We start from the raw sequence: 22,409 nt of genomic DNA on the forward strand, positions 1-22,409 counted from the left end.
CAAGTTTGTGCTCAGTCTCCACCTGCTGGTAGCAGTGAGGTATATAACCCATTCGTAAGGACTATACCAGTCTACCAAGCGATACAGAATGGACTTTTTGCATACACAAAAAAAAAGGATAGATGGATTTTCAGATGAAGAATTACACGTTCATCAGTAGCTGACAGAAAACAGATACGATGAATATTGCTTATTTGGTTTCTGAGAAAAGCACCAACACCATAGGGACTATTTTAAATTCTATTATACAGAGCTTGCACCAAAAATATCATGAAGCATGTGAAGCGTCTATGTGTGCTGTAGTGGGTACACAAATACAATATACAGATATTAATGGTGATCTGGAAAAAAAAAAGAGACAAATCTTACATTTTGATGATTCAGCTGGTTTGCTTTGTGCATCTGGTGTGAGTTTTCCTAGGGACAGATGGACCTGACTTTGTGGTATGCTGATAACACCAGCTCGTGGAGGAATAGTCTGAAATGGTAAATTGCAGATCATAACATATTGCTGGTTTCTGCTGGACTAGTGACTGCTTTAACCCTTTCAGGACCATTCGATAGTGACATAAGGAAGTATTTCTTCACAGAAAGGGTTGTAGATCACTGGAACAAGCTTCCAGAGCAGGTGATCAAGGCCACCAGCGTTATTGACTTTAAGAATAAATGGGATGCCCTAGTAGGATCCTTACGAGGGTCGAGTTAAGGAACTAGGTCATTAGTACTCAGACTTAATGGGGTGGGTCAGTAGAGTGGGCAGACTTGATGGGCTATAGCCCTTTTCTGCCATCATCTTTCTATGTTTCTATGTTTCTTTCTATAAGGATCGTAGGCCAATTTTTGTGGTTTTGATGACATTTTTATGGTAAAAAGGGCTTGCAGATGCCAAAAAATTGATTTTTTTGGTGAAATATCATTATTTTTATTTAAAAAATCACACTTCTGGCTTATGGACAGTGTGGCAAGTGAATCTTCTCGTCAATCTGGCAACGACGCTAATGAATGAATGTCGGAACCAGTTTGTTTACATAAAGGCAGTATCATATGGAATCCGTACATATCAAATTTAGAACTGTAGACTATCCCAATCAAAATTTATAGGATTTTAAAGTTATGGGACAAATATGTCCCTTGGTCCTGAAAGGGCTACAGACAAAATTTATAATTATATGCTTAAGTGAACATTTTCTTGTATACAAAGTCTGAACAAGTTTATCCTCTGGCACCAAAGCCTCAATGCCTTTTGATGAGTAGCTTTAAAAGCAATATTCTAGCATTTCACATTTTGAGCAATTCTGTGACAAAAAACAGAGAATCACCCCAGATATTCACACTATTGGGTTTTTTTTTCTCTAGAGACTAGGGACATCAAAAATGGATTTTTTGTGGATGATCAGCAAGAGTTGGATCAGTTGGTGACTACAGAGTGATCTCGCAGTAGAGTCACATGACACTATTATTTCTAGATCTACTCTCCTTATGACTTTTGTGAATGAGAAGGATATAGTACTGATTATGAAGAATTTCTTTAAAATAAAAACACTATATTGTGGGACAAATTTTTCTGTGCTTCCTGATGTGTACTGTTAGTGAACGGAACTTAATAACAATACAAACAGCCTTTACTTGCTTGACATTTTTTGACATATGTACTAGGTCTGGCAAGCTGATTGCAAACAAAGAAGCATAAAGGGTTAACCATAAGGGAATTGTATGGAAAATATTCTCTGGGCTTCAACACATAACATTCTGCTTGGTTTCTAAGACAAGGATACCAACTTTTATAGTAGGAGTGAATTTTCTTCTGCTTTGATCTTTCCTGTAACTACGTTCTATTTAGTTGCTATGTGTCTTTTCTTATCTATTAAGTACCTCTAAGGCAGGGGTGCCCACACTTTTTGGGCTTGCGAGCTACTTTTAAAATGACCAAGTCAAAATGATCTACCAACAATAAAATTAAAAAAAAACACAACGCACACTGTACGCATAGAAAATGTTAATTATCATTCCTATTCCAGGGTTTTTCAAAGAGGTCAAAGCAGATGACTCTATGCACTATCACCTCAGTAACAACCATACAAAAATAGACAAATATACCCCCCTCCCTTTTTACTAAACCACGATAGCAGTTTTTAGAGTGCAGGGAGCTGCGCTGAATGCCCAGCGCTGCTCTCGACGCTCATAGGCTCCCTGCGCTAAAAAACTCTATTGCGGTTTAGTAAAAGGGGACCTTAGTGTAAAATATAGACAGCAGATATAAATTCAGACACATTTTGATCACTAAATTTAAAATAAAATCATTTTTCCTACCTTGTCTGGTGATTTCATGAGTCTCTGGTTGCACTTTCTTCTTCTGACTGTGCATCCAATCTTTCTTCCCTTCTTTTAGCCTGTATGCTTCTTCTCCTCCAGACCTCATTCCTTCCCCCCAACTTTTCCTTCCTCTTCCCTGCCCTTTCTTTCTCTCTGCCTCCCTTTCTTTTTTTCTGTTTCTCTTCTTTCCTTCTGTCTCCCTGCCTGCCCTTTTTCTTTTTTTCTCCCTGCCCTCCCCAAGCCACTGCCATCGGGGACCAGGAACCAAACCGCCACCAATAACAGGCCCGAAAGCCGCCGCCGCCCCAGGCTGTCCCTGCTTCGGCCGACCAGCATTCCTCTCCCCGACGTCAATTCTGCCGTCGAGGAGAGGAAGGCTGATTGGCCCAAGATCGCGATGGACCTATTGGGGAAATGCTGCCGGGTCCTGCCTTCGCGGAAACAGAAAGTAGGCAGGACCCGGCAGCAAGAAGAGCAAATGCTTCACTAACCTGTCTCCCGCCTTAGCCCGTAGCGAACGCTTGCTTCAGGGCTCTCAACATGTGCGCGCCGGTTTCCCTTCTCTCCCCCCACCCCCCGGACATAACTTCCGGTTTCAGAGGGAAGAGAAGGGAAGCCGGCACGCACACGTTAGAGCCACGGAGCATAAGTTCGCTACGGGCTAAAATCTCCAAGCCGTTTTTTTTTGTTTTTTTTAATGTTCAGCAGCGGCGGCAGCAGCAGATGACAGCTGGGCGGACCGCCCAGTTAAAAAGCCCTAGAGAGAACACTGGAGAGGAAGGCTGATCGGCCCTGTAGATCAGGACGGCAACACTCCACGATCGACTCGGGTTGCCTTCCTGAGCTACTGGTCGATCGCGATCGACGTGTTGGGCACCCCTGCTCTAAGGCTTTCTTAGCATAGGCTATTTGCCCTCTGATCAGGGCCATGTATTCCTCTCCACCTGGTGTTTTTCCCTAGTTGTAAACAAATAATCACCACCTCGGATGCTTTCTCCCATGATCCAGTTCTAGTGGATGCATCCTTTCCCATGGAGGGAAGTAAATTAAGATATGAGCCATATGTCTCAGAATTATAGACTTCCTGAGGCTCCATACCTGCAGGAATGTTTGTCTTATTTTGTGCATGTGTGTGCTTGTACCCCAGTAAAATCAGAAAGCACAGTTACTTACCGTAACAGGTGTTATCCAGGGACAGCAGGCAGATATTCTTAACTGATGGGTGATGGCACCGACGGAGCCCTGGTACGGACAATTTTAGAGTGATTGCACTCTAAGAACTTAGAAAGTTCTAGCTAGGCCGCACCGTGCGTGCGCTAGTGCCTTCCCGCCCGACAGAGGCGCGCGGTCCCCAGTTAGGATAAGCCAGCTAAGAAGCCAACCCGGGGAGGAGGGAGGGACGTAAGAATATCTGCCTGCTGTCCCTGGATAACACCTGTTACGGTAAGTAACTGTGCTTTATCCCAGGACAAGCAGGCAGCATATTCTTAACTGATGGGTGACCTCCAAGCTAACAAAAAGAGGGATGGAGGGAAGGTTGGCCATTAGGAAAATAAATTTTGTAAAATAGATTGGCCGAAGTGTCCATCCTGTCTGGAGAATGCATCCAGACAATAATGAGATGTGAAAGTATGAACTGAGGACCAAGTAGCAGCCTTGCAGATTTCCTCAATAGGAGTTGATCTGAGGAAAGCTACAGACGCTGCCATAGCTCTAACCTTATGGGCCGTGACGGAACCTTCCAGTGGCAGTCCAGTCTGAGCATAACAAAATGAGATACAAGCAGCAAGCCAATTGGATAACGTACGTTTAGAAACAGAATGTCCCAACTTATTTGGATCAAAGGACAGAAAAAGTTGGGGAGACGATCTGTGAGGCTTAGTGCGCTCTAGATAGTAAGCCAAAGCACGCTTACAGTCCAAAGTATGCAAAGCCTGTTCTCCAGGATGAGAATGAGGTTTCGGAAAGAATACAGGCAGGACAATGGATTGGTTAAGATGAAAGTCAGAGACTACCTTAGGGAGAAACTTTGGATGTGTACGGAGAACCACCTTGTCATGGTGAAAGACTGTGAAAGGTGGATCTGCAACTAGTGCATGCAACTCACTGACCCTCCTGGCAGAGGTGAGAGCAATAAGGAAGACCACTTTCCAAGTGAGAAATTTGAAATGAGCTATGGCCAAAGGTTCAAAAGGAGGCTTCATTAAGGCGGAGAGAACCATATTAAGATCCCAGACCACAGGAGAGGGCTTGAGAGGTGGTTTCACATTGAAAAGTCCCCACATGAATCTGGAAACCAAAGGATGAGCAGTAAGAGGTTTTCCATGAATTGGCTCATGAAAAGCAGTAATGGCACTGAGGTGGACTCTGATGGAAGTAGACTTGAGACCAGAGTTAGACAAAGAAAAGAGATAATCCAACACTAATTCTACTGCTAGCGAAGTGGGATTATGATGATGCAGAAGGCACCAGGAAGAAAACCAGGTCCACTTTTGTTGATAGCACTGAAGAGTGGCCGGCTTCCTGGAAGCATTAAGAATAGAACGAACAGGCTGAGAAAGAAGTTAAAGATCCGAAGTCAGCCCGAGAGAAACCAAGCTGTCAGGTGTAGAGACTGCAGGTTGGGATGTAGAAGGGACTGTTGATGCTGAGTAAGCAGAGAAGGAAACAGTGGAAGAAGTATGGGCTCCCTGGAACTGAGTTGAAGCAGAAGGGAGAACCAATGTTGTCTGGGCCACCGTGGAGCGATGAGAATCATGGTGGCTTGTTCCCTCTTGAGCTTGAACAACATGAGAGGCAGAGGAGGAAATGCATAAAGAAATAGATTGGTCCAATCTAGAAGAAACGCATCTGCTGCCAGATGGTGAGGGGAGTAGAGTCTGGAGCAAAATTGGGGCAGCTGATGATTTTGAGGAGCTGCAAACAGGTCCACCTGAGGAGTGCCCCATTGAGCGAAAATGGAGAGAAGAGTCGGGGGATCGAGAGTTCATTCGTGTGGTTGGAGAATCCTGCTGAGATTGTCTGCCAAGGAATTCTGTTGTCCCTGAATGTAGACAGCTTTCAGGAATAATTGGTGAGCTGTCGCCCAAGATCAAATCTTTTGGGCCTCCTGACACAACAGGCGAGAGCCTGTCCCACCTTGTTTTTTGATGTAATACACTGCAACTTGATTGTCTGTGCAAATGAGTAGAACTTGAGGAAAGAGGAGATCCTGAAAAGCCTTGAGGGCATAAAACATCGCTCTGAGTTCCAGGAAATTGATGTGATGTTTCTTTTCCTGAACCGTCCAAAGACCTTGAGTTTGGAATTCGTTCAAGTGAGCACCCCAAGCATAAGGGGATGCGTCTGTGGTGATGACGAGAAGGCAGATGGAACAGAAGGCCTATGGAGAGATTGTAATATTTTAACCACCATAGTAGAGACTGTTGAAGAGACGATGTCACAGATATGTGTCGCGAACAAGGATCCATTGCCTGGGTCCACTGGGTAGCTAGGGTCCATTGAGGAGTGCGCAGGTGAAGACGTGCGAAGGGGGTGACATGAACTGTTGAGGCCATGTGACCCAAGAGTATCATCATTAGGATACCTCATGAAATATTCAGTTCATTCTTAAGAAATGTTCACATATCAATGTCAAATATTTTTTTTTTTTTTAAATTTATCTCTAGAAAAGAAAGTGATGCAATTGTAGGTAAACAACAAAAATTTTCCTTGATTTACTCATGAAACAAAAGATATCCACAAAAATGTGTATTCTAATTCTAACTTAGGAATAAATTAGGACACCCTACTAGCTAGTGTTACCCCCTTTGGCTGAAATAACTGCAGTGAGACGCTTCTTATAGCCATTTAACAGTCTCTGACATCGGTCTGAGGAAAGTTTGGCCACTCCTCAATGCAGAATTCTTTCAGCTGTGGGATGTTTGAGGGGTTTCTTGCAGGCACAGCCCATTTCAAATCACCCACAGCATCTCAATAGGATTAAGATCAGGGCTTTTGACTCGGCTACTCCAGGACTCTGCATTTCTTAATTTTCAGCCAGTTCCTGGTGGCATGTTTTGGGTTTGTCATGTTGCAGGATCCACTTCCACTTCAATTTTCTTACAGATGATCTCACATGTTCAACCACCCTCTGATACACGGTAGAATTCACGGTAGATTCTATGATGGTGAGCTGGCCAGGTCCTGCTGCAGCAAAGCATCCCCAAACCATGACACTTCCACCTCCATGCTTCACAGTTAGTATGAGGTTATTTTCCTGGAATGCTGTATTTGGTGTACGCCAAACATGTCCTCTTTTCTGGTGTCCAAATAATTCAATTTTAGACTCATCTGTACATACAGCACTATTCCAGAAGTTCTGGTGTTTGTCTACGTTCTCTCTGGCAAACTTCAGTCTGGCCTTGTGCATCTGATGTGATACACCTGTATGTGATTTGAGCTACTTTAAGTGGGAGGATTCCATAGTTAAAATACACATTTTTGTGGATATCTTTTGTTTTGTTGTTTACCTGCAATTACATCAGTTTTTTTCCAGAGATAAATAAAAAAAGATTTGACATTGATAAGTGAATATTTCTCATGGGGTGTCCTAATTTTTTCACATGACTGTATATATACAGTACACAGTATATTTTTCTTTGTGCCCAGTTTTATCCCTCATGTGTGCAAGTGTCTGTATCCTGTCTATGAACTGTGGTTATAAGAGTTTCTTTGCTTGTTTGTATTTTATTATGCTACCATATAAGATTCCTTTTTTTGTATGTATGTGAAATCTTTGTGCTTCTGAAATAAATGTATTGGGGTTTTTGTCTGTGCACAGATGTTGGTATTCATAAGAACACCCTTGGGACACTGTGGAAAGAACTGAGGTAGATGTGAGGACAGGTTGGTCTCGGGACCCCTTTGTGGCCCCTGAAGGCCATCCTGGGCCCTTACAGTACAGGACCACAAATTTGGAAGGAAAACAATTTGGTTCTAAGGTCTAGGTTGGCGATCAATGAGCCCTCTAAGGAGTGGCCTGGTGTGTGCAAAAAATTTTTTCATGTGAGGGATAAGTTCTAAAAACCAACAATTTTGATCCAGTATTAGCAATGAATTTCTGTGCACAAAAATCCATCACACATAATAATTGATTTAGTTTAATTAATTTTTGTAGTTTAATTTTGAGTGTTGGGTCAGTATTTTTGTGAGTGACCATGTAACAACTATGAAAAATGTATTAGCGATTGCTTATGTGCTCTGCTTAGAAGGATCATAGGTGGTGACTCTGGTGCTACTTATTTCTTAAATATCTCTAAATTGGAGACCCAGTGACACCACCTGAAATGGCAGCTTAGTTGCCAGCTCTAGACAACCCCTTTAATTATCTGTGAACATCAGCAGCTCCTAAGGGAGATTTTATCAATATAAGAGTGCTGGGATCTGAGTCCATGAATGAGTATCAGTCCTCAGAGTGTTGATTTCAAGAAATTTGCTTACACAGGAGGTTCAGCCATGGGTCGTATGATAGGTCCATATATGATGATAACATCACATACATCTCAGTTGGTGGAGACCTCTTAACATAAGAATAGCCTTACTGGGTCAAACTAAAGGTCCATCAAGCCCAGTAGCCCGTTCTCACGGTGGCCAATCCAGATCACTAGTACCTGGCCAAAACCCAAAGAGTAGCAACATTTCATGCTACCGATCAAGGGCAAGCAGTGGCTTGCCCCATGTCTCTCTCAATAACAGACTATGGACTTTTCCTCCAGGAAATCATCCAAACCTGTCTTAAAACCAGTGTGAGCTCCCCTGACCTGTCCCTGCTCCTCCTATGGCCATGCCCCCTTTTTCAATTGCACATGTAAATTCATATTATTGACTATTCATGTCAATAATGCCTCTTCATAGAAGATGAAACATAGAAGATGACGGCAGAAAAGGGCTACAGCCCATCAAGTCTGCCCACTCTGCTTACCCACCCCCAGTCTATGCCCTAATGACCCAATTTCCTTATCTTGACCCTCGTAGGGATCCCACATGGGTATCCCATTTATTCTTAAAGTCTGGCACGCTGTCTGCCTCGATCACCTGCACTGGAAGCTTGTTCCAATGATCAACCACTCTCTCTGTGAAGAAATACTTTCTGGAGTCATAATGAAATTTTCCGCCCCTGAGTTTGAGCGGGTGCCTTCTTGTGGCCGAGGGTCCCTTGAGAAAGAAAATATCATCTTCCACTTCGACATGTCCGTGAGGTACTTAAATGTTTCGATCATGTCTCCCCTCTCCCTACGTTCCTCGAGAGTGTAGAGCTGCAATTTGTTCAGTCTCTCTTCGTACGAGAGACCCTTGAGCCCCGAGATCATCCTGGTGGCCGTCCGCTGAACCGATTCAATTCTGCACACATCTTTACTGTAATGTGGCCTCCAGAATTGCACACAGTACTCCAGATGAGGTCTCACCATGGCCCTGTACAACGGCATTATGACTTCAGGCTTTCGGCTGACGAAACTTCTATTGATACAACCCAATATCTACCTTGCCTTAGATGAAGCCTTCTCCACTTGATTGGCAGTTTTCATGTCTGCACTGATGATTACTCCTAAATCTCGTTCTGCTGAAGTCCTAGTTAAAGTTTCTCCATTCAAGAAGTACGTCCTGCATGGATTTCCGCTTCCGAGGTGCATGACCTTACATTTCTTAGCATTGAAGCCTAGCTGCCAGGTTGAGGACCAACTTTCCAATGTAAGCAGGTCCTGCGCCATATAATTCTGTAAACTGCATTCACTTACTATATTACATAGTGCAGGGCCAGCCGAAGGGAGACTGTAGGAGCTGTGCCTAGTCCTGAGCACATGGCAGAACAGTGAGCGGAGAGGACAATAGAGGACACAACCAGTGTGCCAGAACCGGAAAAAATCTTCAGGGGAGATCAAGAGGGGAAATTATCATGCATGGAGGTAAGCCTCGAAGATGTTCTCAGGCAGATAGATAGATTAAGAACGGACAAAGCTCCGGGCCCAGATGGGATCCACCCGAGAATACTGAAAGAGCTCAGAGATGAAACAGCAGAGCTACTGCAGCATATTTGCAACCTGTCCTTGAGAACAGGGGTAATCCCGGAGGACTGGAAGATAGCGAATGTTACACCGATCTTCAAAAAAGGATCGAGAGGCGACCCGGGAAACTACAGACCGGTGAGCCTAACCTCTGTTCCGGGGAAGATGGCCGAATCACTGATCAGGGAAGGTATCAATGAGCATATAGAAAAAAAATAATCTGATGAGATCGAGCCAGCATGGTTTCTGTAAAGGCCGATCATGCCAAATAAATCTACTGCAGTTCTTTGAGGGGATAAGTAAGCAATTGGACCAAGGTGACCCAGTAGACATTATATATCTAGATTTCCAAAAAGCCTTCGACAAGGTGCCCCATGAACGCTTACTGAAGAAACTGTGGAGTCACGGGGTGGAAGGGGACGTGCACAGATGGATCAAAAATTGGCTGGCGGACAGGAAACAGAGGGTAGGAGTAAAGGGGCACTACTCTGACTGGATAGGGGTCACAAGTGGTGTTCCGCAAGGGTCAGTTCTGGGACCACTGCTGTTCAATATATTTATTAATGATCTAGAAACGGGGACAAAGTGCGAAATTATCAAGTTCGCGGATGACACAAAACTCTCCAGCAGGGTCAGAACTGTTGAGGAATGCAAAGAACTGCAGAGCGACCTGAACAAACTGATTGAGTGGGCAAAAAAATGGCAGATGAACTTCAATGTGGAGAAATGTAAGGTCTTGCACATAGGGAAGGGGAACTCCATGTACAGCTACGCGATGGGAGGGAGGGTACTCGGGGAAGGCAGCCAAGAAAAAGATCTGGGGGTATTGGTGGATAACACAATGAAGCCGGCGGCGCAATGTGCAGCAGCCTCAAAAAAAGCGAACAGAATGTTGGGCATTATCAAAAAAGGTATCACTACCAGAACGAAGGAAGTTATCCTGCCACTGTATCGAGCAATGGTGCGCCCACATCTGGAATACTGCGTCCAATACTGGTCGCCATACCTCAAGAAGGACATGGCAATACTCGAGAGGGTCCAGAGGAGGGCAACGAGGATGATAAAGGGTATGGAGAACCTTTCATATGCCGAACGGTTAGACAGGCTGGGGCTCTTTACCCTGGAGAAGCGGAGACTGAGAGGGGACATGATAGAGACTTATAAAATCATGAAAGGCATAGAGAAGGTGGAGAGGGACAGATTCTTTAGACTAGCAGGGACAACTAAAACAAGAGGTCATTCAGAAAAACTGAGAGGAGACAGATTCATAACGAATGCAAGGAAGTTCTTCTTCACTCAGAGGGTGGTGGACACCTGGAACGCGCTTCCCGGAGAGGTGATAAGACAGAGTACAATTCTGGGGTTCAAAAAGGGACTGGATGACTTCCTGGAAGCGAAGGGGATTACAGGGTACAGATAGAGGTTTACCTTACAGGACATTGAGCGAATAGGGTATGGATATTTTAGGTTAGGTAGGGAACACTTTCAGGTCATGGACCTGGGGGGCCGCCACGGGAGCGGACTGCCGGGCACGATGGACCCCTGGTCTGACCCAGCAGAGGCAATGCTTATGTTCTTATGAGTGTGCTAGCAGGAAGAAGCAGAGAGAGGAGCAGAGAAGGCGGTGCTAGCAGGGGAAGAGGCGAGAGCTAACTCCGCCCACCCCTGACATCATCAGCCAAACTCCCCCCATAAAAGGGGATGAGCCAACAGCAGAGTTCACAGTGTAAGGCCAGCCGAAGGGAGACTGTAGGAGCTGTGCCTAGTCCTGAGTACATGGTAGAAGAGTCCTGAGCACATGGCAGAACAGTGAGCGGAGAGTGTGCTAGCAGGAAGAAGCAGAGAGAGGAGCATTTCCTACTTCACCAGATTTATTTGGAGGAAAAGACTCAGCCCTTAGAGAGGTGAATGATGCTCTAGTGGAGCTAAATGCTTGGTTTTATGATATTAAAACTGATCTAAAAGTAGTGTGAGCAGACCTCCATAGGATGATAGGCAACATTGGGTTGAGGATGCGGGGCACTGCTTCAATTAGAATATGGATTTAGCTCACTGGATAAACAAGAAGACTATAAGGTACTGACTACAACACTTGAGAGCAAGTTGGAGAATCTTGAAAATAGGTTTGTGCCAAAATCTTTGTTCTTATGGAGTGATAGAGGTGCCAGTATAGGTGACCTATGCAGACTGTGAGAATGTTGTACACTTCTCCCTCCGAATCCGCGGGTTTAGTATCCACGAATTTGGTTATTCGCGATTTTTTGCCCTAGACCCCCCTAGCTTTTAAAGGTTAAATTACTATGTCCCAGACCTCCCCAGATCTTAGTGGGGCAGAGCGATCCCTCTACGTTCCTGCCCTGTGCAGAGCAGTCATAAAAAATGGCTGCTGTGAGTTCCTGTGGTCTCACGAGGCTACAACGGGAACTCATGGCAGCCATTTTTGATGACAGCTTTGCATGGGGCAGGAGCGTAGGAAGACCGCTCCTGCCCCGCGTCACCTCTAGACCACCAGGTAAGGTCTGGAGAGGTCCGGGACGCAGGAGGGAGGCGGGGGTGGGTCGGAGTTGGCCCAAAAACTTATTCACAAATTTTCCATATTCGTGGGCCGGCTCTGCCTCTAACCCTCGTGAATTCAGAGGGAGAAGTATACAGCAGATTATTTCCCTGCTGTCTGTGGAACAATCCTCATTAGATGTGGCTTCCGTCTAGCTCAATAGTTTATTGGGCGCTAAAACTGCCAAAAAATAAGCAATCCTGTGATATTGTGCCCTGCTTTACCAATGTCATGCATGGGAAGAGGCCTAAGGCTCTAATTGGCTCGGGCGCCTCAGGCTCCTCCCTTAGGAGGGGCCTGAGGCGCTTGAGCCAATCAGGGCCTTAGGCCCTTCCCCATGCATCACATTTGTGACCATGCCTCCCCACTCCTTGCCAAACTTCATTGGCTCCCAATAATCTCCAGAATCCATTTCAAATGTTCCTGCCTGGCTTTCAAGATCATTCACGGAATCCTGCCTCCTCTTATCCCACTGTCTTTCAACTCCTCCAGTCCCGACTCCTCCAGAACTGCCCAAAGGCTTAAACTAGCCTTCCCCAATCCACGCGGCATCCACTATTCAGGCAAACTGGGAAAATCCCTTCTCTTCAAAATCACAGGTCTTTGGAACGACCTCACCACCCCGCTGCGGAACCTGAGCTCCCTTCAGTTATTTCGCAAACAACTAAAAACCTGGCTTTTCAGCAAATTGTAGCTCTATCCTTCCCCCTTTCTCTCCCCCCTTCTACACATAAGTTCATGTAATCCTTTTTCTTCTTCTCTACCCACTATTTTAAGTTCTTGTAAACCATGTCGAGCTCCATTCTCATGACATTCTTAGACACAGTAGAAAAATGGATGATGGATCACAAACTAAAACTAAATTCTGAAAAAACAAAATTCCTTTTGCTCGAAAAAGCCCAAACTCCTACCATCACTGAACTGAAAATCAAAAATACCAAATACCCAATACAACCCGAACTAAAACTACTAGGAGTTACGATAGACAGATGTTGCACAATGCAGCCCCAGATCAACAAAACAACCCAGAAAGCTTTTCTAACCATGAGAAATCTCCGTAAAATCAGAAAATTATTTGACCAAGCACAATTTAGACTAATCGTCTAATCCCTAGTCTTAGGTCTGCTGAATTATTGCAACTCCCTATATCTTCCTTGTCCAGCCACTATGATAAAACAACTCCAGACCATACAAAACACCGCCCTCAGATTGATCTACTCACTCAAAAAATATGATCACATAACAACTGCCTTCTTAGACTCTCACTGGTTACCCATACAAGCACGAATCCAATTCAAATTCCACTGCCTGATATTCAAAGCATTACACGGCTTTTCCCCCTCCTATCTAAACAACCGCTTAAACCAAATCTCCACCTCAAGACACAGAAGAACCTCGAACCCTTTCGCCTTCCCCCCACTCAAAGGCACACAACGCAAGAAAATGTTTGACAACCTTCTGGCAACACAAGCAGCAAAAATCAACCATTCCATCTCCAATCTTATGACAATATCAGACAACTTCAAAACATTCAGAAAAGAAATCAAAACCCTGCTTTTCAAAAAATTCATCCAAATATCTTAACCCCTCCTCTTTTACTCCAGAAGATTCACCTACCTTCAGATAACCTTCCCCCAAATTATCCACCTTAACACCTTCCAATTAAACAAATACCATAAATAGATTGTAACCTACCCTCTCTAACTGCATTCCATATGTATTTTTCATACAGTTCTTCACTGTCAGTTTAATTTCCATCCTATAAGTTCACATAGAATTTTTCTTTTTTCAACCATCTTTATTTTCTCTTCTTTATTAATTTCCAGGTACTTTAGTTAGATTGTGAGCCTTCGGGACAGTAAGGGAATTTTTTAAGTACCTTCTTACTTCTCATTTATAATCTTAATGTATATTTTCTTCAAACCGCTTAGAACCTAACGGATGTAGCGGTATATAAGAAATAAATTACATTACATTACATTACATATATAAACTTAAGGTTTAGATTAGATTAGATTAGATTAGAGAGGTTTACCCTCTGCTTTATCTGGATTTTATTGGTCATGATGATAGGCTTTTCAGTAGTGTGTTTTCTTTTAGTTGACCTAGTAGTATTATCAGTAAACCTAGTCTTATCCACATTCTAGCTATGTTTCTTAGGATTCTGAGTTAGAGAGCTGCACGGGAACGGGGATGACGGGAATCCCGCGGGACCCGCGGGTTCCCCCTTTGGGTCACGGGGATCCCGTGGGGACGCCCCCTAGGGTCGCGGGGATCCCGTGGGGACGCCTCCGAGGGTCGCGGGGTTCCTGCGGGGTTGGATCGCAGCGGGGTTGGTCGAGCCGCGAGGGTAGTCTCCTTCTCCTTACCTGCCCTGTCGCAGCACACATCCGAACGGAAATCTTCCCGATGTCAGCGCTGACGTCGGAGGGAGGGCTTAAGCAAAGCCCTCCCTTCCTCCGACGTCAGCGCTGATATCAGGAAGACTTCCGGTCGGCTGTGTGCGGCAGGGCAGGTAGGAAGAACAAGAAGGCAATGGCGTACGAAAGAGGGGGGAGGGGGCGGACCGCCCCGGAGAATGTGCACAGCCGGTCAGATCCCCCGATCGACCGACAACAGGCCCGGCCGACAAATCTCCCTGCCCTGTAGCCGCGAATCTAAATTACCTCTTACAGCAGCTTCACTACTCCAGCTGCTGTAAGAAGGTAATTTAGATTCGCGGCTACAAAGTATGTATTCTTCCCAATTAATATTTCCAAATTAATAAAGTCTTTTTGCTTATTTTTAAATGGGTTTCTACCAGAGCCTTTAATTCAAGTTTCAAGTTTCAAGTTTATTAAGTCTTGATGAATCGCCTATAAATTTGCTAGGCGATGTACAATAAAAATAACATGTATTAATAAATGAAACAAGTACAATATTAAAAATGACATAAAAACAAATTTGTTGTATAGACAAGAAACATACTTTCCAAACTACTCAAAAAACCTAAATTCACAATAATGTGAAGGTAAAACAAACACGACATGTGAGGATAAATAGGGAAATAGTTACAATTTTGATAGAGGAGAGGAATAAACATAAAAGGAAAAAAACACAAGGTGGGAAAAAGATGGCTGTTTTTTTTATTTTTTTTTTAAAAAAAGAAAAAAACCGAAAATGTAAATAAGAATGTCAAATTTTTACTGCTCATAATCACCATACGCATCTTTGAAAAGAAAAGTTTTTAACATTTTTTTGAATTGAGTTAGGTCTTTTAGTTCTCTGATGTGTTGGGGTAGAAGATTCCATGATTGAGGGGCATTAACTGAAAACATATCCTGTCTTCTAGTTCCTATCATTTTAATAGAAGGAACTGAAAGAAGATTAGTTGCATAATTAAAATTAGTTGCATAATTAAAATTAGTTGCATAATTAAGATTAGTTGCATAATTAAAATTCAGTAGCATAATTAAATGAAATAACTATTTCTGTAGTTTATAGGGACAGGCGGGGACGTAGGGGATTCCTCGCGGGGACGGGTGGGGACGGAGGGATTCCTCGCGGGGACGGGTGGGGACGGAGGGATTCCTCGCGGGGACGGGTGGGGACGGGTGGGACTTTGGCGGGGACGGGTGGGATTTCTGTCCCCGCGCAACTCTCTATTCTGAGTGTTGTATTAGGTTGAAGTAGATAGAGATTATTGTTTATACAATAGGTAATGCAGCTATAACAAACCTTTGACTATCCTGAATACTCGGTGTTTGGTTCTTGTTGGGTGTCTATGTCTACACTCACCAACTGGAGATGCAATTGATGGAGACATATAGGCCATGGCTGCAGTAAGTGGGGAGGGAGGGGAGAGGTAATACATATCCCTGACAGACAATGGCATATCTAAGGGGTTTCAGCATCTCCTTTGGATACCTAATAGTGTAACTCAGATGAAATCAGTCTCATTTCCCATGAAAACAACCTTTAACTGAAAACTCAAATACATACCGGTCTGGTGCCTGGGTTTGTAAGTCCAATTTGAGCAGCAGGTTGACTTCGCACTGAAATAAACCCAGTTATTATGTTACTCACATTTATAAGTCTTCAGCATTTCAAATTTCTCAAACAAAGGTAACTTGCTGCAAAATAATTTTTTCATAGATACTCTAAAGTAAGGTGTATATGGAATGGAAACTGTTCAGCACGAATGATTAGTCAGTTTGTAGCTTAGTAAAGAAAATACCAAATGCATTGTGACTATACAAGGCTAGATTCTGTAAATGACACCCAAAGAAAGGTGCTGAAATGTGTGCTAAAGGGAAAAACGACCTTTAAAGAATACTAGCTTATCGAGCATTTCATGCTTAATTTTTGGCACAAGCATTTACTCCGGTTAAAGGCTGGTGTAAATACTTACACCCAACTGATGGCAGTTAGGTGCATAAATAAAAGCATTCTATAACATCATGCCTAACTTCTGGGAACGCTCCTGAGCTACCCATGCTTCTCCCATGGCCATATCTTCATTAGGAGTTGAACACTATGAAATTTTGATGTGCATGTTATATGAGTAGAATAGGTTGTAGAGCAGATCCGCAAGTAACTCCTAATTACTAAAAGTGTTTATTATGCAAATAATTGTTATTGCCTAATTAGCTAATTAATTTATGTGGAGATTTTTGATCCGCACCCAATTTTAAACAACATATACAGAATCTGGCAGTGTATGGTAGGGCTTTTTTCTGTATACACTTTCCCTTAAAGAGTTAAAGAGATATACAATTACAGCCTCTTTTACAAAGCCGCGCTAGTGGCTGCCGCGCTGCAACAGCCTTGAAACCCTTTAAATCTCCATGGACTTCAGGGCCGTTAGTGCAGCGCAGCCGCTAGCATGGCTTTGTAAAAGAGGCCGTTAATGTCACTTCAAGTTCTGTTTGAAGTAATGATGATGATGCAAAGGAGGATTTTTCAGCCATATATCCTAAGCATTATGGGAAGAGGATGCAATGTAGACTCTTAGAATAATCTGCAATAACTTAAAATCAAAATACACTGTGCTTCTAAAATGCCTGCTGTACAGCATTACAGATTATTTCTTGCCTCTTAGCACCCAAGTGTATCTCAACAGAAAACAACATTTATATCTACAAATTATCTTATGGCACCTAAGAAAAAGTAATAAAAGAGATCTTCCAAAAGAAATTACACCTACAAACAAAATATCCCAGAGGAATTTCTCTTTGTCAGTTTTTCATATTAACAATGTCTCTTTCTGAGCAAATAGGAACTGAAAAACAGAGGTTTTCAAGGCTTTTAATTGAACTAAAATCCAAAGCAATATTAAGAGTGTCACCTACTAAGCTGTGGCAAGGTTCTGCAATTACTGCATGGTAACTGACAAACTTTAACCTCTGTTAACTGTTGGGGCATTCCCATAAATTTGCTGTTAGTTAGCACAGAGAAAAGTTTGTTAATGTGTTTTAACTGTATCATATAACCTGCCATGCATTTAATTATAACTTTTGAGGTGGTGTTAACTGCTTCATGCTATCTGCTGCCTTTAATGGTTAATGTGCAGCAACAGTTCTCCATGTTAACTGTAAGGCACAATCCATGCCCTTTTTTGCACTAGCTGTTATTGTGGTAATTCCCAAGTTAAAATGTTAAGGCACCACAAAGCACAGTTACTTATTGTAACAGGTGTTATCCAGGGACAGCAAGCAGCTATTCTCACATGTGGGTGATGTCATCCACAGAGCCCAAATGCGGACAGCCTTGCAAGCAGACTTGCTTGAAGAAACTCCGAAGTTTCAAGTCTGCCGCACCGCGCATGCGAGAGTGCCTTTCTGCCCAGCACAGGGCGCGTCTCCTCAGTTCAGATAGCTAGCAGAGAAGCCAACCAGGGGAGGTGGGTGGGTTGTGAGAATAGCTGCCTGCTGTCCCTGGGTAACACCTGTTACAGTAAGTAACTGTGCCTTATCCCAGGACAAGCAGGCAGCCTATTCTCACATGTGGGTGACCTCCAAACTAACCAGAATAGGATGGTGGGAGTGTTGCAATTCAGGAGAATAAATTTCATAATACTGCCTGGCCAAAATGGCCATCCTGTCTGGAGAAAGCATCCAGACAATAATGAGAGGTAAAAGTATGAACCGAGGACTAGGTAGCAGCTTTGCATATTTCCTCACTAATAGTGGATCTGAGGAAAGTTACTGAAGCCACCATGGCTCTGACTTTGTGGGCTGTTACTCGACTCTGTAGATGCAGTCCAGCCTGAGCATAGCAGAAAGAGATACAAGTAGCCATCCAGTTGGAGGTGGTTCGCTTAGAAATCGGATGTCTAAACTTGTTTGGATCGAATGAGACAAAAAGTTGAGGAGCAGATGTGTGATTTGGTGCATTCCAAGTAGAAGGTCAAAGCACGTTTATAGTCCAGGGTATGAAGAGCTGATTCTCCAGGCTGAGAATGAGGTCTTGGAAAAAACACTGGAAGTACAATGGATTGATTGAGATGAAATTCTGAAACCACTTTAGGTAAGAATTTAGGATGAGTACGGAGGACACCTTCTCATGATGGAAAACTGTGAAAGGTGGATCAGCAACTAAAGCTTTCAGCTCACCGACTCTTTGAGCAGATGCGAGGGCAATGAGAAACACCACTTTCCAAGTGAGATATTTCAGATGAGCTGTATGCATTGGTTCAAAAGGAGGCTTCATCAAGTGAGCAAGAACAACATTGAGATCCCAAACCACTTGAGGCGGTTTGAGAGGAGGTTGATATTGAAAAGTCCTTTCATGAATCTTGAAACTATAGGATGAGCAGAAAGGGGTTTCCCTTCGATAGGCTGATGGTACGCAGCAATTGCACTAAGATGGACTCAAATGGATGTAGACTTGAGGCCAGAGGTAGATAAGTGCAGAAGATAATCCAAGAGGGAAGACAAGGAGGTATCTCGAGGCTCCTTGTTATGAGAGATTGCACCATGTAGAAAATCCAGTCCATTTTTTTGTGGTAGCATTGTCTAGTGGCAGGTTTTCTGGAAGCCTCTAAAATGTCTCTAACAGGTTGAGAAAACTGAAGAGGAGTTATGTTGAGAGGTACCAAGCCGTCAAGTGTAGAGACTACAGGTTGGGATGAAGTAGAGATCCTTGACTCTGTGTAAGCAGAGATGGAAAAACTGGTAGAAGGTATGGCTCCCTGCTGCTGAGTTGAAGGGAGAACCAGCTATTAGAATCATGGTGGCATGATCTTTCTTGAGCTTGACAAGAGTCTTGAGAATCACAGGGAATGGAGGGAACGCATACAGAAACTTGTTCGTCCATTCCAGAAGAAAAGCAATCGCCTCCATGTGGTGAGGAGAGTATATCCTTGAGCAGAATTGAGGCAATTTGGTTGTGGGGAGATGCGAAGAGGTCTATCTGAGGGGTCCCCCCACAGAGAGAAGATGTGATGAAGAGGCGACGAATTGAGAGTTCATTCGTGAGGTTGTAGAAGGCGACTCAATTTGTTGCCAGACAATTGTTCTTCCCTTGAATGTAGACAGCTTTCAGGAAGGTGTTGTGAGAGACAGCCGAAGTCCAAAGCTGCACAGCTTCTTGGCAAAGAGGGAGAGAACCTGTACCTCCCTGCTTGTTGACATAGTACATAGCGACAGTTCAAATGAGAACGACTTTGTCATGAAGAAAATGTTGAAAAGCTTTTAGAGCACTGAAGATCACTCTGAGTTCCAACAGATTGATGTGACATTGATGATCCATGTTGGACCAAGAGCCTTGAGTATGGAGACCGTCTAGATGTGGCCCCCAAGCGTAGGTTGAAGAATCTGTAGTGAGAACCTTCTGATGAGGGGACGCTTGGAACAGCAAGCCTCTGGAGAGATTGGAAGAGAGCATCCACTAGTGGAGAGACTGCCTCAAAGGAATCACTGTGATGTGTTGTGAAAGTGGATCGCAAGCTTGCGCCCACTGAGATGCCAGGGTCCACTGAGGAAAACTGAGGTGAAGTCTGGCAAAAGGAGTCACATGAACTGTAGAAGCCATGTGACCGAGTAGTACCATCATGTGTCTCGCTGAGAGTGAAGGAAGGGAAGACACCTTGCGGCAAAGCTGAAGGATAGCATCCAGACGTTGCTGAGGAAGGAATGCTCTGAGTTGTACAGTGTCTAGAACAGCTCTGATTAACTGTAGGTTCTGAGAGGGCTGGAGGTGAGTTTTGGGAAAGTTGATTTCAAACCACAACCTTTGGAGGAACCAGGTAGTCCGTTGAGTCACTACAATAACTACCTGAGATGCTGAATCTTTGATGAGCCAGTCGTCCAGGTACGGGAACATCTGAAGACCATGGTTCCGCAGAGCCACTGCAACCACCACTAGACACTTGGTGACTCTTGGAGATGATGCCAGGCCGAAGAGTAGCACTCTGTACTGGAAATGCAGATTCCCCACCCGAAATCTGAGGTACTGACAGGAGGCTGGATGAATGGGAATGTGAGTGTAAGCCTTCTTGAGATCTAGAGAACATAACCAATTGTTCTAATCTAGAAGGGGATATAGGGATGCCAGGGACAACATGCAAAATTTTTCTTTGACCATAAATTTGTTGAGGGCCCCGAGATCCAATATAGGCCACAGATCGCCCGTCTTCTTTGGAACTAGGAAGTAATGGGAGTAAAAACCCCTGCTATGCTGTTCCAAGGGAACTTCCTCGATGGCACGGAGACAAAGCAGAGCTTGAGCTTCCTGAAGAAGCAGGGCGGTCTGGTAAGGATACTCTTTGAAGGAAGCTCCGGTGGAATCTGAATGAAATGAAGAGAGTATAATTCACTGATGATGGACAGCACTCAGAGGTCTAATGTAATGGTCTCCCATCGATGGCAAAAATGATGGAGATGACCTCCTATGGGAAGAGGAGAGGACATAGGCAGAATGATGGAGGTTATGCTCCGTTTGAGACAGTCAAAAAGGCTGAGAAACCTTGGGTGCAGCAGAAGGCTGAGGTTTCTGTTGCTTCTGCTGCTGTTGTTGTGGTTTCATAGGAGGTGCTCGAGTGTAAGGAGCTGTTCTGGGAATATAACGCCTCTGAGAGGATGGAAGAGGTCGAGAAGGTTTGGTAGGAGCTGGCTTAAGCTTGGGTCTGACTATGGAAGCAAAAGATTTCTCATGCTCAGACAACTTCTTCGTGGCGGCCTTTATAGATTCATCAAAGAGGTCATTGCCCTCACAAGGAATATTGGCCAGACGATGCTGAATGTTGGGGTCCATATCAATAGTGCGAAGCCAGGCAAGGCGGCGCATCGCTGTTGAGAAAGCAGTGACCCTCGAGGAAAGCTCAAAGGCATCATAAGATGACTGGAAAAGGTGTAACCTAAGTTGTGCTAGTGTAGCAATGACTTGCTGGAACTCTAAAAGCCTGTGCTGAGAAAGGTCTTTAGTAAAACTAGGGAGTATGAATAAAATATTTGAAATAAGTAGTAAAGATGAAATTATAATTCAAAATTCTGGAGGCCATAATCGAATTTTGATAAAGACAACGGCAAAACTTGTCCATAGTCCTGCCCTCTCTGCCAGGAGGTACGGTAGCATAGACCCTGGTAGGATGACTCCTCTTCAAGGAAGATTCAACAAGAAGGGACTGATGAGATAGTTGAGAGTTCTCAAAGCCCTTGCAATGTACAGTTCTATACCTCGATTCCAACTTGCCTGGAACAGCAGGAATGTAATAAGGAGTCTCCAGGTTTCATTTGAAAGTCTGGGAAAGAAGCCTGTTAAGAAGGAGTTTGAGAGACTCCGCAGGAGGCCGAGGCAAACCCATTTCCTCTAAATACTCCTTAGAGTATTTAGAACCAGAGTCTAATTTAAGGTCCAGGTCCTCAGCCATTTGACAGAGGAAGGAGGAAAAGGACAATTGATCTGCAAGAGGATGGCCTCGAGAAGGACTCGATGACCTTCAGGTGCCTCAAATAGAAAACGAAGGCGAGACCTCTCTGGAGTTTAGATATCCCAGTGAATAAGCAGACTTGGAAGAGTCACTGGGAGAAGTGGAACCCTCAGGTTCTGCTATTGGTATCCTCGATCAAGGGGTTGGAGGCCTCAAAGAGCTGGAATACCTGGATGAGGAAGATTTTTCCCTTGAAGAGGATCTGCGCCTCGATGAGTGCCTCGACCGGCGATGAGAGTGCTGCCTGGAAACAGGTCGTGTTCGAGGTCGAGACTTTGCCCTATGCCTCGAAACGGGAAATGCCTTATGTGAGGATAAAGGGCTGGAAGCTGTAGATCGAAGACAAGACCCCATAGATTCAGTTGTTTGGATCGAGGTATCTCAAAGCACTCTCAAAGACTCGGCTCCTTGTATAAAGTGTGTAGATTCAGCTCGAGGCACAGGCAAGGACTCGACCACTTGTGAGACTGCTGAGTGCCCAGGCTGGACTGCAGGAAGCAGAGTCGAGACAGGACTATATTTGATGAGTAACTGAACAAACTACGAACCAAAATGGTCTGGATGGTAGCCTGAAATTGTGTCTGAAACT

The 22,409-nt window shown here is 44.1% G+C and overlaps 1 protein-coding gene across 4 annotated transcripts in view; it reads right to left on the reverse strand.

Moving 5' to 3' along the window:
• The window catches only part of SYNJ1 (synaptojanin 1), a 266,393-nt gene that overhangs the window by 36,796 nt on the left and 207,188 nt on the right, over window positions 1-22,409 (reverse strand). For all 4 annotated transcript variants that reach the window (XM_033947942.1, XM_033947940.1, XM_033947941.1 and 1 more), the window contains 2 exons: window positions 15,892-15,944; window positions 370-478 (listed from right to left, as the gene is read on the reverse strand). In XM_033947942.1, the coding sequence (XP_033803833.1) occupies window positions 370-478; window positions 15,892-15,944 (162 nt within the window). The remainder of the gene's footprint in view (window positions 1-369; window positions 479-15,891; window positions 15,945-22,409) is intronic.

This window comes from Geotrypetes seraphini, chromosome 6 (genome assembly GCF_902459505.1).
Source record: "Geotrypetes seraphini chromosome 6, aGeoSer1.1, whole genome shotgun sequence".
In the NCBI taxonomy this organism is placed as follows: Eukaryota; Metazoa; Chordata; class Amphibia; order Gymnophiona; family Dermophiidae; genus Geotrypetes; species Geotrypetes seraphini.